This window comes from Rhinatrema bivittatum, chromosome 1 (genome assembly GCF_901001135.1).
Source record: "Rhinatrema bivittatum chromosome 1, aRhiBiv1.1, whole genome shotgun sequence".
In the NCBI taxonomy this organism is placed as follows: domain Eukaryota; kingdom Metazoa; phylum Chordata; class Amphibia; order Gymnophiona; family Rhinatrematidae; genus Rhinatrema; species Rhinatrema bivittatum.
In genome coordinates, this window is record NC_042615.1 from 504,809,284 (window position 1) to 504,824,980 (window position 15,697).

At 46.5% G+C, this 15,697-nt stretch overlaps 1 protein-coding gene across 2 annotated transcripts in view; it reads right to left on the reverse strand.

The window, feature by feature from the left end:
* GRIPAP1 (GRIP1 associated protein 1) overlaps positions 1–15,697 on the reverse strand; it is a 364,281-nt gene that overhangs the window by 259,598 nt on the left and 88,986 nt on the right. For both annotated transcript variants that reach the window (XM_029610458.1, XM_029610468.1), the window contains exons 7-9: positions 10,773–10,921; positions 10,636–10,684; positions 10,418–10,488 (exon numbers count right to left, since the gene is read on the reverse strand). In XM_029610458.1, the coding sequence (XP_029466318.1) occupies positions 10,418–10,488; positions 10,636–10,684; positions 10,773–10,921 (269 nt within the window). The remainder of the gene's footprint in view (positions 1–10,417; positions 10,489–10,635; positions 10,685–10,772; positions 10,922–15,697) is intronic.

Consider the following 15,697-nt stretch of genomic DNA (forward strand, 5'->3'; position numbering starts at 1 on the left):
ACAAGAACCGAATTTCGGCAATGGTTTCAAGACTTGCGCCAGGACATGAAGAATAACAAACGGGAAATGATGGATAAAATGGCGGAGATACGGGAGGAAATGGCGGACATAGGCCGGAGGGTCGACGATTGCGATGTGCGGTTGGAGGGCCATGCAATTAAAATTGACAGACTTCAACAACAGGGCATGTCCCTGCACCAAACCACAGTAGAACTTTCAGCCAAGCTTGAGGACTTGGAAAATAGGAACCGAAGGTGTAACCTTCGATTCCGGGGCGTCCCAGAGACAGAGCAATATGGTGACTGTGCGGCAGTGGTTAGATCTTTGTGCCGATTTTTCTTGGCCCAGGAGCAGGATGGCGGACAATCGGCTGACCTTGAGGCTGTGGACATCGAGCGTGCGCACCGCACCTTGGGACCCCGAGCCGGCAATCAGCCGCGGGATATCATCGCTTGTTTCCTTCGCTTCCCGCTAAAGGAGCGAGTGCTATCAGTGGCGCGAAAACAGAAATCGTGGGAGTGGGAATCCCATCAAATCTCAGTCTTCGCTGATCTATCCCCCCTCACTTTGAAACGACGGCAAGAATACCAACCAGTGACTGCTGTTATGCGGCAAGAAAATATGAGGTACCGATGGCTGTTTCCGGTGGGCATTGCAGTCACTATCAAAGGCATTACAACGAAAGCCAACAGTGTGGTAGATGCGGCGGCCATCTTGTCCTCAGCTGGGTTCCCGGTCAAAATAACTGCGCCATTGCCACAGCGGGAGGGACCGGAGCGGCCACGCTGGCAACGGGTGGAGAACGGAGGTCGCCGGTTACGAAGGAACAACAGCGGATCCATGCGCCCGGAGGGTGACTGAAGGAATGCACCGCAATACTTGCGAACATTTTATCTTGCCAGAGGTTCCTAAGCCGGTTGGAGAACTGGCGTCTGGTAGCTATGCACGAATTACTGTTTGCCCTGACCAGCTGGCTTTGCTTATATCAATGTTATAGATGAATGGGATACTCGCTTATGCTTGCTCTTAATTTTTATTGCTAGTCCCTACATGTTAAGAGGGAGGGTTGATGGTTACTTAAAGGTTTGAAGGCAATACTGGAGTAGGGGTTTACTGCCATTATGATTTCACTGATCTCACACACTCTCCTGACAGGCCAAACAGCGTTGGCTCGTGCAGGAGGGATTCAGAATGGGGATGGGAAGGGGGGGGGAGGGTGTGGGTAGTGTGAAGCACCATGGGATGGTCGGGAAGGGTCAGTTTAACTGTGTATACCGGATATTTGTGCATTTCTTATCCGCTTATAGGCGCATACTCACACCAGTGCCTGAGGGTCAGAGTCCCCCGCTGCAGGCAGTCTGTAGACGGTATAGATATGAGAGGGGCCAGGCGGATCAGGTACCTTGTGATGTTTTATGATGGCGCTACGACTTTTCTCTCTTAACGTTAAAGGGATGCAAACACCCCGCAAAAGGCACTTACTCAGACAAGAAATCTTAGATCAGGGGGCAATGGTGATCTGCCTGCAAGAAACGCATTTAAAGAAGCGTTACGAACATCTTCTTAACTGGCCCCAGTTTTCCCATAAATATTTCTCAGCTGCTAACCAGGCAGCCAAATATGTCGGCGTCTGCACATTATTCAGACAGGGACATGACTTTATACTACGTAGACATATAGGAGATGACAAGGGCAGATATATCTTGGTCTGTTTTGAATATCAGGGCACCACCTTCACCCTGCTGAACATATACACTCCCAATACCGATCAGAGGGGCTTCTACCAGCAGCTGGATGCGCTGTTGGCCAGGGAGGGAGAGGGTGTGATAATTGTTGTGGGTGATTTCAACCTGACTCAGGATCCCAGACTGGACAATTCAGGGGGCGGGCATGAGGGTACTAAAGTTCATAGGAAGGGGTTGAAATCTCTGATGTCCAAATGGAATCTAGTAGACGGATGGAGGCAGTTGAATCCCCTGTCCAGAAATTATACATTCTTCTCCCCTCCTCATCAAACATATTCGCGCATCGACTATTTTTTGCTGGAGAAGTCACTTATGAATAGGGTGGGAGCCTTAGAGATACATCCCATAACGTGGTCGGATCATGCATCCATCACGGCGGAGATCAAACTGACACCAGACACTACTGGGTTTAAATCCTGGAAATTAAATGATTCCTTGTTAAATGATGAGGCTTTCCGTAACCAAATACAGGCTGATATCCAGGAGTATTTAGGGACCAATGATGGGGAACCTGCCCTGATATGGGACTGCTTGAAAGCGGTGTTGAGGGGTAGATTTATCTCTAGAGGCACATATGTTAAGAAATCCCAGCAACAAGCGAAACAAAGAATAATGGGGGAGATAACACAGTTAGCACACGAGCATAAAAGAACGCTCTCCACACGTGTTTATCGACAACTTCAGAAATCGAGGGATGATCTGAGGGCGTTAACAGAAGCTGACATGGCAGCCAAATTGTTTTTATTGAACGTAGAAAAATATGAATGGGGCAATCGCTCCGGGAAACTCTTGGCTAGGTTTCTAAAGCTAAAGCAAACACAAAATCAAATACTAGCTATCAGAAACACAGCTGGGGAGATTATAACGTCCCCCCCAGCAATACGCAGCAGGTTCCAGGAGTTTTATGGAACTCTGTATGCAGCTTCCACTCGCGCCACCCAAGAACAGATTCAGGAATATTTGGGCTCTCTCACACTCCCCTCATTGGAGGAGGAAGAGCGGGATGTTTTAGATCGGGAAATATCACTCATAGAAATACAGCAGGCTATAGGAGACCTCAAGGCTAACAAAGCACCTGGCCTCGATGGATTTACTCCTCAGTTTTACAAAACATTTTCCACTTCTTTGTTGGAGCCCATGCGAGAGTTGTTTAACTCCCTGAGGGAAGGCGGTCAGCTGTGGCCCGGCTCTAATGTGGCGGGGATTACGATCCTGGGGAAGCCGGGGAGAGATCTCTCTCACTGCGGGTCCTACAGACCCATCTCCCTTATTAATGTAGACCTCAAATTACTAGCCAAAATTCTGGCGAACAGAATGAATAGAGTCATGAATAAGCTTGTTCACACTGATCAGGCAGGCTTTATTCCGGGACGGATGGCCGCCGACAATATCCGCAAAATTACTGATTTGATGTGGTGGGCCCGAAAGGAACATCTGCCCCTGGTCCTGCTATCAGTGGACGCAGAAAAGGCCTTCGATATGGTGCACTGGCCCTTCCTGTTCGCTGCATTAAAGGCCATGAACTTTGGGGATAAGTTTTTAACCTGGCTCCAGCAGCTCTACAATATGCCTACAGCACGAGTAAAAGAATGAGCCCCGAGACCAACCAGAACCAGCCAGCCTTGAATTAAGTGGGACAGATTTTAAAAGGGTTACGCGCATAAGGTACACGCGTAACCCTTCTAAAACGGCCCTGCGCGCGCCGAGCCTATATTGCATAGGCTTCCAGCGCGCGCAAAGCCCCGGGACATGCGTAAGTCCCGGGGCTTTCTTGGGGTGGGCGTGTCGGGGGGCGGTGCCGCGGCCTCCGGACCAGCCCCCGGACCGGAACATGGCACGCGGAAGCCGGCCCGCGCAAAGTTACGCCTGCCTCTAGCAGGCATAATTTGTGCGATAGAGGTAGCCTCTAGCAGGCATGATTTGTGCGATAGAGGTAGCGCCTGGTGCGCGAACAAAAGTATGCGCACGCGCTGTGTTTTAAAATGTACCCCAGCATGCGGAAACAATAGCTTCCTTCAGCCAGTGCGCAATAGTGGCCCTTGAAGCTTTAAGACTGCTCCTGGGACCACTCCACAACACAAAAAGATGGTCCGAGACACGGAAACTGTTTGTAACCTCCAAGTAATGCAACACCCGTTTCACGTCCAACTTTCTTAAATCCTTAGACTCGGAATTAGAAGAATCCAGGTGTGCAAAGGAAGGGAGTTCAGACTGATTCAAATGAAAAGAGGTCACCACTTTCGGGAGAAAGGAGGGAACTGTTCGAAAGGAAACCCTGTCCTCAAAAATCCTTAAGAAGGGCTCCCTGCAAGATAAGGCCTGAAGTTCCGATACATGCCGTGCTGAGGCGATAACTACAAGGAAGACTATCTTCAACGTCAGATCTTTCAGGCTCGCTCGCTTCAACGGCTCAAAAGGCACATTACAGAGGGTGCGGAGGACCAGATCCACTTCCACGAGGGACAGGTGTTCCAAACCGGAGGATGCAGATGTTTAGCCCCACACAGAAAACGAGCCACATCTGGATGAGATGCTAGAGCTATGCCCTGCACCTTTCCCCTAATACCCAAGGGCTGCCACCTGAACTCGTAGAGAATTAAAGGCCAATCCCTTAGCTAGACCAGCCTGTAAAAAGGCCAGAACATCCGCAATCAAAGCCCTGGATGGCTCCATGTCGTGGTCCAGGCACCAGGCCTCGAAAACACCCCAAACTCTAACGTACGACCGGAAGGTAGAAGTCTTTCGGGAATGTAAGAGCATGGCACTCACCACAGAGTAAAACTTGCTCTTTAATCTCCGCCTTTCAAAAGCCATGCTGCTAGACAGACGCGATCTGCCTCTCAAACAAACTGGTCCTTGTCGCAGGAGATTCGGAGACGGAGGAAACCTCAGTGGACCGTCTACTGCCAGGAGGTTCGCAAACCATGGACGCCTCAGCCATTCCGGCGCCACAAGTATCACCTTGCCCGAATGAGTCTCGATGTGGCGCAGAACCTTGCCAACCAATGGCCACGGTGGAAAGACATACAGAATGTCCTTTGGCCAGGGAAGGACCAGAGCATCTATCCCTTCTGCTACTGGCTCCCGTCGACTGAAAAATTGAGGAGCCTTGGCATTGCGGTACGTCGCCATGAGGTCCATGGCGGGTCTGGACCAGCAGTTGCAGATAAGATTAAAAGCCTCTGAGAGTTCCCACTCTCCCGGATCCAACTGGTGGCAGCTGAGAAAGTTGGCCTGCACATTGTCCACCCCAGCAATGTGAAAGTGTTTCCATGCACCTTCAGAGTTCGATTGACACTCTTTAAATCGAGGATGGGACAGAAGGTGCCCTCCTTTTTGGGTACCACGAAGTAGAGGGAGTAGTGACCTCACCTGAGTTCTTCTGTGGGTACCGGAACTACGGCACCCAGGTCTTGTAGACGTCGTAAGGTGTCTTGTACTGCCTGACATTTTTGATGGTAAGAGCACGGGGACACCACATAGCATTCCCAGAGCGGCCGAGCAAAATCTAAAGCATAGCTGTGTTCTATTATATTTAGGACCCATTGATCTGAGGTCAAGTTGGTCCACTCCTCTAGAAAGAGACAACCTTCCCCCTATTTTTGGAATGGAGGGGTGAACCGGCCTCGCTTCATTGAGCGGATTTGAGTGCCATGTGCTTGTGGGGCCCCATCTCTACCAGGACATTGGCCACGTAAGGACTCTCGTCAGGGCCCAGGAGTGTTGCCGGCCTGGGCCCTGACGAGAGGAGGACCCTGTAGACCAGGAAGAACGAAAACAGTTCCCCCGAAACCTGGAACGTTGGGAAAAGGATCCTCTGGACCTGGGCTTATCCTCTGGTAGCTTATGGACCTTGTTCTCTCCCAGAGACTTAATCATGTTCTCCAGTTGCTGCCCGAAGAGCAGTTTCCCCTTGAAAGGCAAGGATCCCAGCTAAGATTTAGAAGAGACATCCGCCGACCAGTTTCTGAGCCAGAGGAGTCTGTGAGGTGAGACCACCGAGAACATAGTTCTGCCCGAAGAGCAGAGCAGATCATAAAGCGCATCAGCACTATAAGCAACTGCAGCCTCCAGACAACCAGCCTGAACTGCTTCTGTATCGGAAAGAGATGCTACCGATTGCAAGTGCTGCACCCAGCAGAGGCTGGCTTTGAGTGCAAAGCTACTGCACATAGCCGCACAAACTCAGAGAGCAGATACCTCAAAAATCTTCTTAAGGTGTAACTCCAATTTCCGTTTCTGCAAGTCCTTAAGGGCCGTGGCCCTCGTCACTGGGATAGTGGTCTTTGTTACTGCGGAGACTGCCGCATCCACTTTGGGCACTCAGATGTTCCAGCAAGTCCTCTGGCAAGGGGTACAATTTGTCCATAGCGCAACTGACCTTTAATCCTAAATCTGGAGTGTCCCACTCCCGAAACAATAAGTCAGTAACCGACATATGGAAAGGAAAAGACCGAGCAGAACCCTTGAGACCCAGCATGACTGGATCCACTGCCCCCCATCCGAGAATCCTCCTGAGGGACTTCGATCCCCAATTCTTCTAGGATCGCTGGGATGAGCAGCCCCAACTCATCCGTTAGGAATAAGTGTACCACCTTGGGGTCATCCCTCCCTCGAGTGTAGGCACTCCTACACTCCCTCGAGTGTAGGAGTGCCCCCTTGCTTGGAGGCCTAGATCTGCGCATCCTGGTCCACATCAGGACCCTGCGGATCCTTCTGAGGGGACTCCCCATCCTCCGACTGGTCGGAAGAAGAACTGTCGTCCTGATAGGAGATGGACCGGAGGGGACTTTTGGCCTTTATGGTTTCTACTCCCTTCGAAGACTAGGGACGCTTTTGAGTCGAGGCGGCCCCTTTTTCAGAATGTGACACCGCTGGAGCCGGCCAAGGGACCTTACCCCCCCCCCCCCCCCCCCGACGCTTCGCTGTTTTCTGGGCCTTAAAGGCCTTGTGTAGCAACAACACAAATTCGGCGGAGAATGAGGAAGATGACTCAGAGTCCTTCCCTTGGTCATCAACCGATGAATGCGCCTCATCCGCCTGTAAAAGCGCCCCCCCGCAGAGGCTCCAGACTGCGGTGACAGATGTGGAGAGCAGCTCCCCTCCCCCAGCGCAGCTTTCTCCTGCTCTCTGAAAGCCCTCAAGATGGTCCCAGTTCCCACACTGACAGGTCTGAGGACTGGCGCTGCATTTCAGGCCTCCCAGGCTCGTGGCACTTCTTGAGACAGCTGTCGCGCGATTTTTCGGCACATGCCTTCCCCAAGGTTCTCTCGCGTCCTGAGAGGCACTCAGAGCAAATGCTGGCCCGAGAAAGATGTGCGTGCTCCCGCAGATGGAGCAGGCTGCACCACGCGGCATAAGCGGACGAAATTGAGCCCAGGAATCAGGAGGTAAGCAGCAGAGCAAAAATCGATCAGGAACTCAGCTGATCGCTGTCGGACGGCACGGCGGCAGCAGCGATGGGGAGGGAGGAAGCGCTGGGCCAGAGCAAACACCAGAAATTTAAAGAAATATTTCTTTTGGGGGTTTTTTTTGGGGGGGGGGGTTGGTTTTTTTTTTTTTTAAAGGGGGACTCAGCTTCCTCCTGTTGAGGGTGAGTGACCCGGGCTCCCCGGTGTCATCCTCGATCAATGCAGTCACTGGGTTCTCAACCCTCTGCTCTTCTCAGCCTCCAATACCAGGGGGGGATGGTCCTACCAGGACCTGACAACCCCCTGGGAGGCTTAAAAGATAATCCTGTAGCTTTTGCTGTTACAAGGATCAACTTTATTAATCTTATGAAAAAAAGGTTTTTTGATTTTAAATTTTTTGAAAATTTTTTTGAAAAGGAGGAAAAGACCTCAGTATTGGCAAAAAGATCAGATGTCTCAGAAACTTATAAATGGCCAATTATTCCAGTCACTGGTCTTATATGCCCCTTATATTTTTGTGTTTTACATTAAAAGTTCCTTTTAAATTTCTTTTATTTTCCTTTTGTCATCCTTGATTTCTACTTGTACGAAGTTGATTTGTGATTATTCTTCAATAATTAATATTTTCACCACAGCAAATAACCAACCATTTCACGCTGTAGCCCTGCTTCAATTACAGTCGGCAAACCATTCTGAACTTAATCAACTGAGCGTTACTTGACATGATTGTTGAATTTCATCCTGACATTTAATAACCAGAAGGCACTTATCTTTCCACTTGCTCTCAGCTATTAGTTTTTCTGATGGCAATGCTGTGCCTTTCTCCATTCACAGACTGATTTATGTCAGTGTAACCACTGACGAGGTTGACGTTTCGCTTTAATGCTGCATCAGGGCGGTCTAGTTTCGTTTGTACTCTCTTTCTTAGTTGCCGGGTCCCGAGCGAAACAGCCACATTGGCAGCAGTTACAATGACATAAATCTGTCGGTGAATGGAGAAAGGCACGGCATTGCCATCAGAAAAACTAATAGCCAAGAGCAAGCAGAAAGATAAGTGCCTTCTGGTTATTAAATGGGATGAAATTCAACAGTGTCAAGTAACGCTCAGTTGATTAAGTTCAGAATGGTTTGCCGTCTGTGATTGAAGCAGGGCTACAGCGTGAAATGGTTATTTGCTGTGGTGAAAATATTCATTTATTGAATAATCACAAATCAACTATGTACAAGTAGAAATGAAGGATGACAAAAGGAAAATAAAAGAAATTTAAAAGGAACTTTTAATGTAAAACACAAAAATATAAAGGGCATATAAGACCAGTGACTGGAATAATTGGCCATTTATAAGTTTGAGACAATCTGATCTTTTTGCCAATACTGAGAACTTTTCCCCCTTTTCAAAAAAATATTCAAAAAATTTAAAATAATCAAAAAACCTTTTAAGTCTTTTTTCATAAGATTAATAAAGTTGATCCTTTTAACAGTAAGAGCTACAGGATTGTGTATCCATAAATTGGTAATTGACAGCAAATTATTAATATAACTAGTTGATTTTTGGACAATAATTGTATACTAGTTATTCTTGGATTTTTTGTTCATCAAGCTTAAAAGATATCCAATCTGCCTTTTTTGTTTTTAAGTCAATCTAACAACCAGAAGGCACTAAACTAAGTACAGACTAAAGGGTTTGCACCTCCACCATCTGCTGGAGACAGAGAAATACTGACAGACTCTAGGTGGCACCTCAGGGTATAGGGCAGAGTCCATTAAAACTTCTGTCTCCATCTGCTGGAGGGGAGACAAAACCCAGGAGTCTAGACAGATCCGGGTACGTACAGGGAAAAGACCTCCAGATCCTGTAAATTCTTTGGTTGTCTAGCATGAACTGCATATGTGAGATCTCCCCAAAGTGGCTCAATGAAGTCAGGAGACTGTGATGGCCACTCCAGAACCTTCATTTTCTTCTGCTGCAGCCACTGACGGGTCAACTTGGCTTTATGTTTTGGATCACTGTCATTTTGGAAACGTCCAAGTGCGCCACATGCGCAGCTTCTTGGGTTGATGAATGTAAATTCTTCTCCAATATTTTCTGATACGATACTGCATTTTTATTTTTTTTTTTTTTTACTAAACTCCCTGTGTCACTGTAGCTCACACCACAAAACACCAGAGATTCACCCTCATGCTTCACGGTAGAGATGGTGTGCTTCTTTTCATAGCAATTATGGTTGAGACCATGAAGTTCAATTTTGGTCTCATCACTCCAAATTACTTTGGTCCAGAAGTTTTGAGGCTTCTGTAGCTGCTGTTTGGCATATTGTAAGTGGGATGTTTTGTGGCATCGGTGCAGCAATGTTTTTTTCTGGCAACTCTATCATGCAGCACATTTTTGTTCGTATCTCCTTAGTGTACATGCAGAAGCACCCACACCACTTTGTTTCAGAGAAGCCTGTATTTCAGTAGACGTTGCTTGTGTGTTTTTCTTTGCATCCTGACAAATTTTCCTGGAGGTTGTGTCTGAAATCTTTCTTGATCTACCTTAGTATTAACAGAACCCATAATTTTCCAATTCTTGATCAGAGTTTGAACAGTACTGATTAGTATTTTCAAATCTTTGGATATCTTTTTATATCCTTTTCCTAATTTATAAAGTTGAACTACTTTTGCTCACAGATCCTTTAACAGTTCTTTTGCTTTCCTTGTGCTTCAGTAAGCAGTTCTGTGCAGTCCTGGATGAAATGCACATTTCTCAAGAGCTAAGAAACTCATGGACTATACACGGATACTAATTACAATCAAATAAGGCACAGGTGTGGATACCTACCCTTCAATGCCATCAACCTGTGTGTGTCAACTTGAGTATATAATCAGTCCAAACATTCAAAGGTATGTAAACTTTTGAACAGGACCATTTTATTATTCCCCTTACTGATATGGTTTGTTTAATGATTGTGCTATTCTGTGATGCATAATAGTTTTAATTTGAAACACATTAGAAATAACAGATGTGTTTAGTCTGATCACTCATGTTTTCTTAAAATGCTACACATCTTACATTTCTGCCAGTGGTATGTAAACTTATCAGCAGAACTTGTAGGTACCCTGTGAGCAGATTCTGCTAATGTTTCTAAAAAGTGTCAACTCCTGCCGACTGGTACACACTATTACATCAATAACTATGGCAAGGGATGTCTCTTAAGGAATGAGTTGGCAGCTTGCACCGTTCAGAGAGGATAATGCAGTGTAACCAATTGCTTCCCTCACCTCTAATGCCTGCAGCTGCTCCTTCAGCAGCCTCTTCTCTACCTTTTCCATCTCCCACTTCAGCTCCACCTCTGAAAGCAAGAGGAGAAAGTAAAGTTAATGGCAGACAGCACAGGAGGAAGGGGCCAGAATCTCTTTCGGAGAGTGCCTGGTTGCATGTGTCAGTGCTAGGAAGGCAGTTTGCTTATCTGCGAGAAGTGACATAGCAAAGCTCCTACCTTGTAACTCTTTCCAGTGCTGCTCCTGTATGGGACTTTTCCTTTCCTCCTGGAATAAAAAAAGACAAAGCTCAGGGAGGATAAGGTCAGACCCACAGGGACAGGACAGGAATAATTACTTGCTTTTCCCTTCTTACCAATTGTGTAGGGGGTGGGCTGCCACTTGGTTGCTCATGTTTCTCTCCAGTACTCTGACTCATGGGCTGGGCTATGGCGGCGCCATATGACGTGTGTCCATTCACCTTGCCCCCCTCCACTAGCTCCTTCTCCAAGCGTTCCTGAAGAGCTGGGGAGGAAAAGGCAGATAGAACAGCTGAGGGATCGTAGTTCTGCTCTGCTCACTTCTGAAGAAGTGGTGATAAAAAGGAAAGGCAAAATCTGTGACATCACTACTAACCCAAGTGAAACGGAAGCCAGCGTGTACATGTGATACTATTTGTGACATCATTGCTAGCCTGAACCAATGGGAACCTATGCTTGCCCCTGTCCATTCTGATCCTGTTTCTTATTCATCAGTCTGGATCCCTCAAGTACCCTCATTGCCCATCACAGGTGGCAGACCAATGAAATCTCACAAGATTCCCAGCAGCAGTAGCATCACCATATGTCCTGGCATTTTCTCCACAATGAACCTTCAGAGCAACCACTTTCATAGCATCACTATCAAAAGTGTGAAGAGAGGAGTCAGCCCAGAAGCATTGCTGCATCTTACCATGCAAAGATGCAAGTTTGATTTCCAATCAGGGGCCTGAAAGTTGCAGAGATGGAGAGGGGAGGGAGTACCAGTCATTGTGTGCAATGACATTATCTATTAGTCAAACTCTGGGTGCACATGTACAAGGTTCTGAAGAAAGCAGTGGTGTGTGGCCTCTAGCTAAGGAGGAGGCATTAAAAACTGGGACGGGGAAACAAACCCAGATAGCTGTAAATAAATGGGTGTAATAACCTGGCATGGGCCAGATCAGATTGAGATGGAAGACCAAACTGCAGGAGGAAACTGGACAAAAAAAAAAAAAAGCAATTGAGCAGAGGACAATAAACTTCCAGTTAACAGGACAGTAAAAAAAAAAAAAAAAAATGTAGAGGTGGGAGAGTTGCAGACTGCAGTGGTGGTCATCTTCCTTTTTGGTTCTTATGAATCCCATACTTAATAGAACACCCAGGTCTTACCATAGTGATAATCCAAACAGTAACCAAACATGTGAGGCTGTTGTCAAACATCCAGCCACTCCACGCTCATTGATTTTGTACCTATGGCTGCTTTGGGCCTTTTATCCCAGCCTTCTTGGAAGCCTAAATCAAGTGTATTGGCAATCTCTGTCCCCTGGTTTGTATTCTCCCTACTTTGGCCCTAAAGATCCATCTGACTGAGCTAATAAGCAAGACCCCTCCCTTATTTCTTCTACCTGTTGCTCCATGTACACATCCTTACACCAATGCACTGTCTCTGTCCCGAGCAGATTGTAAAATTCGGTCACAAGTCTGACTGAGACCACCTCTATCAATAGGCTTATTCCAGCCATCTGCTACCCTCTCTCAGTGTAGAAGTATTTTTTCTTTTCTTCTAAACCTTCTTCCCAAACAGCATCATAACCCTTCTCCCTAAAATGTCTTTTATAGAATATTTTCACCTTATATTTTACTGAAGCCTGTCAAATATTTATATTTCTGTTATATCGCCCCCCCCCCCTTTTTTTTTTCCCCCTCAGTGAGTACATTTTGAGGATCTTTTTGTAGGGTTTGTGTTCTATATTAAATAGCCCTTCTCTGAACTTCTTCCATCCTCTTAATGTCTTAGAGTGCAGCCTCCAGAAATGAACACATTAGACAAAGTGGGCCCTATCAGCGATCTATCCTAGGGCGATATCGCCATCTCCTTCCCACTGATGACACCTTTCCTTATACATCCAAGAATGGCATCAGCTTTCCCAGGTGTTTTACTGCATTGACTGGCTACCTAAAGGACATCCGAGATGAGTTGTGGGTCTTGATTGATAGTTTTCTGTTCTTGTCCTAAGTGATTTGTGACCAATATATATTTTTTTTTGTGTATAATCTGTTTTTATTTGCAAACCATAAGAACAATACAGTATGCAATAGACAGGCAAGCAACAGGTTGCAACCATTATACACCATCAATCATGAGCTAGAATTAACATAAGTAGCCTTCGTTGGAAAACAATGTCCAAAAGTGACAGAACAGCCCGAACAAAAACAGACTACAGTGTTAACCAAAGCAAGAGAGCTATCTAACATACGTAAATGTTGTGAACATATAAACATGCAAACCCCCCATCTCCCTCCCCCCTCCCCGCACTGGTTTCCTAGGTTAATATCCTGTGAGTGGATGGTACAGTAAGAACGGTAAGTTACTCTATGAGGCGGTGAAGTGGTATGATACAATCAAATCTGCAAGCTTTAGAGGGTATTGTTTTTATCAAGCCATTTGCAATAGGGGTCCCAAATGGCCTGAAAAGAAGATGTACGATTCTGATGAACCGCTGTGAGCCTATTCAATTGGTATAATGAGAATAATCGCCGCTGTACTGCTGCAAGCGTAGGTAACGTTACTTGTTTCCAATATGAAGCCAACTCGGTTCTGGCAGCAATAAAGACTTGTAAAATCAGCTTTTGTGTGTGTGTATTATATTCCGCCATGGGCACGCCTAGCAACACGTGCCAAGGATGTGCCTCACAGGTTATATTAAACAGCTGTGAGATCCACTGAAACACCCCCTGCCAATAACCCTGTATATGAGGACACGTCCACCAGATATGGAGATAGGTACCTTGTGCTCCACATCCCCTCCAACATCGGTCTGAGACATGTGGGTAGAATCTATGTAATGCTTGTGGTGTATAATGCCACCGATATAGCATTTTATAACAATTTTCTTGTATACCAGCAGATATGGAGCACTTGCTAGCCATGGTGTAAATAAGGTCCCAATCACTGTCCCCCAGACACTCCGGAAAATCTAAGTCCCATAAAGCCCGATATTTATGTACCCCCAATGATTTATTGTTAAACATAGTATAGATTTTTGAGATAATCCCCTTAATAAGCGGAGCATGCTGACATAAGGTCTCAAACAGTGTATTTGTAAGTCGCAAAGTACACCGCCGAACACCGGTCTGAATGAAGGACGAGACCCTAGCGTATAACAGAAAATCTATGGTACGGCCTGGGTGTAAATCACTTAATTGCTGTCTAGTGAGCATTTTACCCTGCTGTATTATATGTCCCAAACGTATGACCCCAGTCTTCCGCCATTCTCGAAGACCCACTGACCTTTCTGAATTGGGCACCACATTATTGGTGAATAAATGAGTCAGCAAGGAGTGGTGTTCGGGCCCTACCAGCACCTGTTTCCAGCGGTGCCATATCTGCATGGTGGTACGCAATGCGTATGGGTAGTAGTCAAATTTGTCCCATGAGGTGCTGGGCTGCCATGGTAATGCAGCAATCGGAAAAGGCCCTAGTAACCCCTGTTCGAACCTGACCCATTGGGGGAGATCCCTAGTTCCATGTAGAGCCACTAAGGCACGTAACTGTGCAGCGTAATAATACCACAGTAAATTAGGCAAATGCAAGCCTCCCCTGGATTTAGGCAAATAAAGAGTAGACCTCGCAACCCGGGACGACCTTTTCCTCCATATGAAACCACATAGGAGTTGCTGCCATTTTTTGAGAAGTACAGCAGGTAGGCTAATAGGGATAGTAGTGAAGAAATACAAGAAACGAGAGAGAACATTCATCTTAACAATCGCTAACCGCCCCAGCCAGGAGAAGACTTGGCGGTCCCACCGTCTCAAGCTCTCCCGGATACTGGCCACTAGAGGAGTATAATTTAAATCAAACAATTGGTTGGTATGGGATCCAATCTTAACACCTAGGTATTTCAAGTAGGAAGAAGCCCACAGAAAGGGGAATTGACGTTTAAGACTGTTCACTGTAGGAGAGGGTAGAGTCAAATTAAGAATTTCGGATTTATCATAATTAATTCGCATTCCTGAGACAGCCGAGAATCCCTGAAGTTCGGCCATTACCCCTTGCAAAGAAGATTCCGGTTCAGAGAGCGTCAACATAACATCAACTGCGAAAAGTGATATTTTGGAATGTACAGTGCCTCCCCAAATTCCTTTAATGTGTCTGGCCTCCCGCACTCGGACAGCAAATGGCTCCAGAAACAAGGCGAACAGTAACGGCGATAATGGACAGCCTTGCCTTGTTCCACGTTGTATATCAAAAGGGGGCCCATACCCACCATTAGCCTTCACTCTAGCCAAGGGGTGCTCATAAAGCTTCCGGATCCACATCATAAAAGTATCCCCGAAACCCATTTTTCCTAACACCTGAAACAAGAACTCCCAATGGACGAGATCAAATGCTTTTTCCGCATCTAATGCCAAAAGCACCGCTGGAATTTGCTTTTGCCGGACTATATCAACGATGTTAACAATCCTCCTAACATTGTCCGCGGCCAAGCGTCCTGGGACAAAACCCACCTGGTCATTATGTATCAGATCAGGAAGAACCCCATTAAGTCGAGCAGCCAGTACTCTGGCCAATATCTTCAAATCAATATTGATTAATGAAATGGGGCGGTAAGAGCTACATTTGGTGGGATCCCTGCCCGGTTTGGCCAGTATGGTGATCCCGGCTGTATTAGATTCATGTGTTAGGGTTTTACCTTCAAGAAGGGAATTAAAGGCCTTCGTTAGTGGCTCAGCTAAATGATAGGCAAATTTACGATAATAAACCCCCGTGAAGCCATCCAGTCCAGGAGCCTTGCCGGGTTTAAGTTGCTTTATCGCAGCCATTACTTCAGTTGTTTCTATAGGCTTGTCCAAAGTAAGTTGCCGAGACTCACTGAGAGCCGGTAATGTTACTGTACTTAGATACTGCTCTATATCACCGAGGTGGATATGAGGGTCCCGAGTATAGAGGGTAGAATAAAAATCAGTGAAGGCTTTACGGATATCCTCTGGCAACGTAGTCAGATTACCTTGGGCGGTTTGAATTTTAGATACCATGGTTCTAGATTGAGCCGCTTTTAAC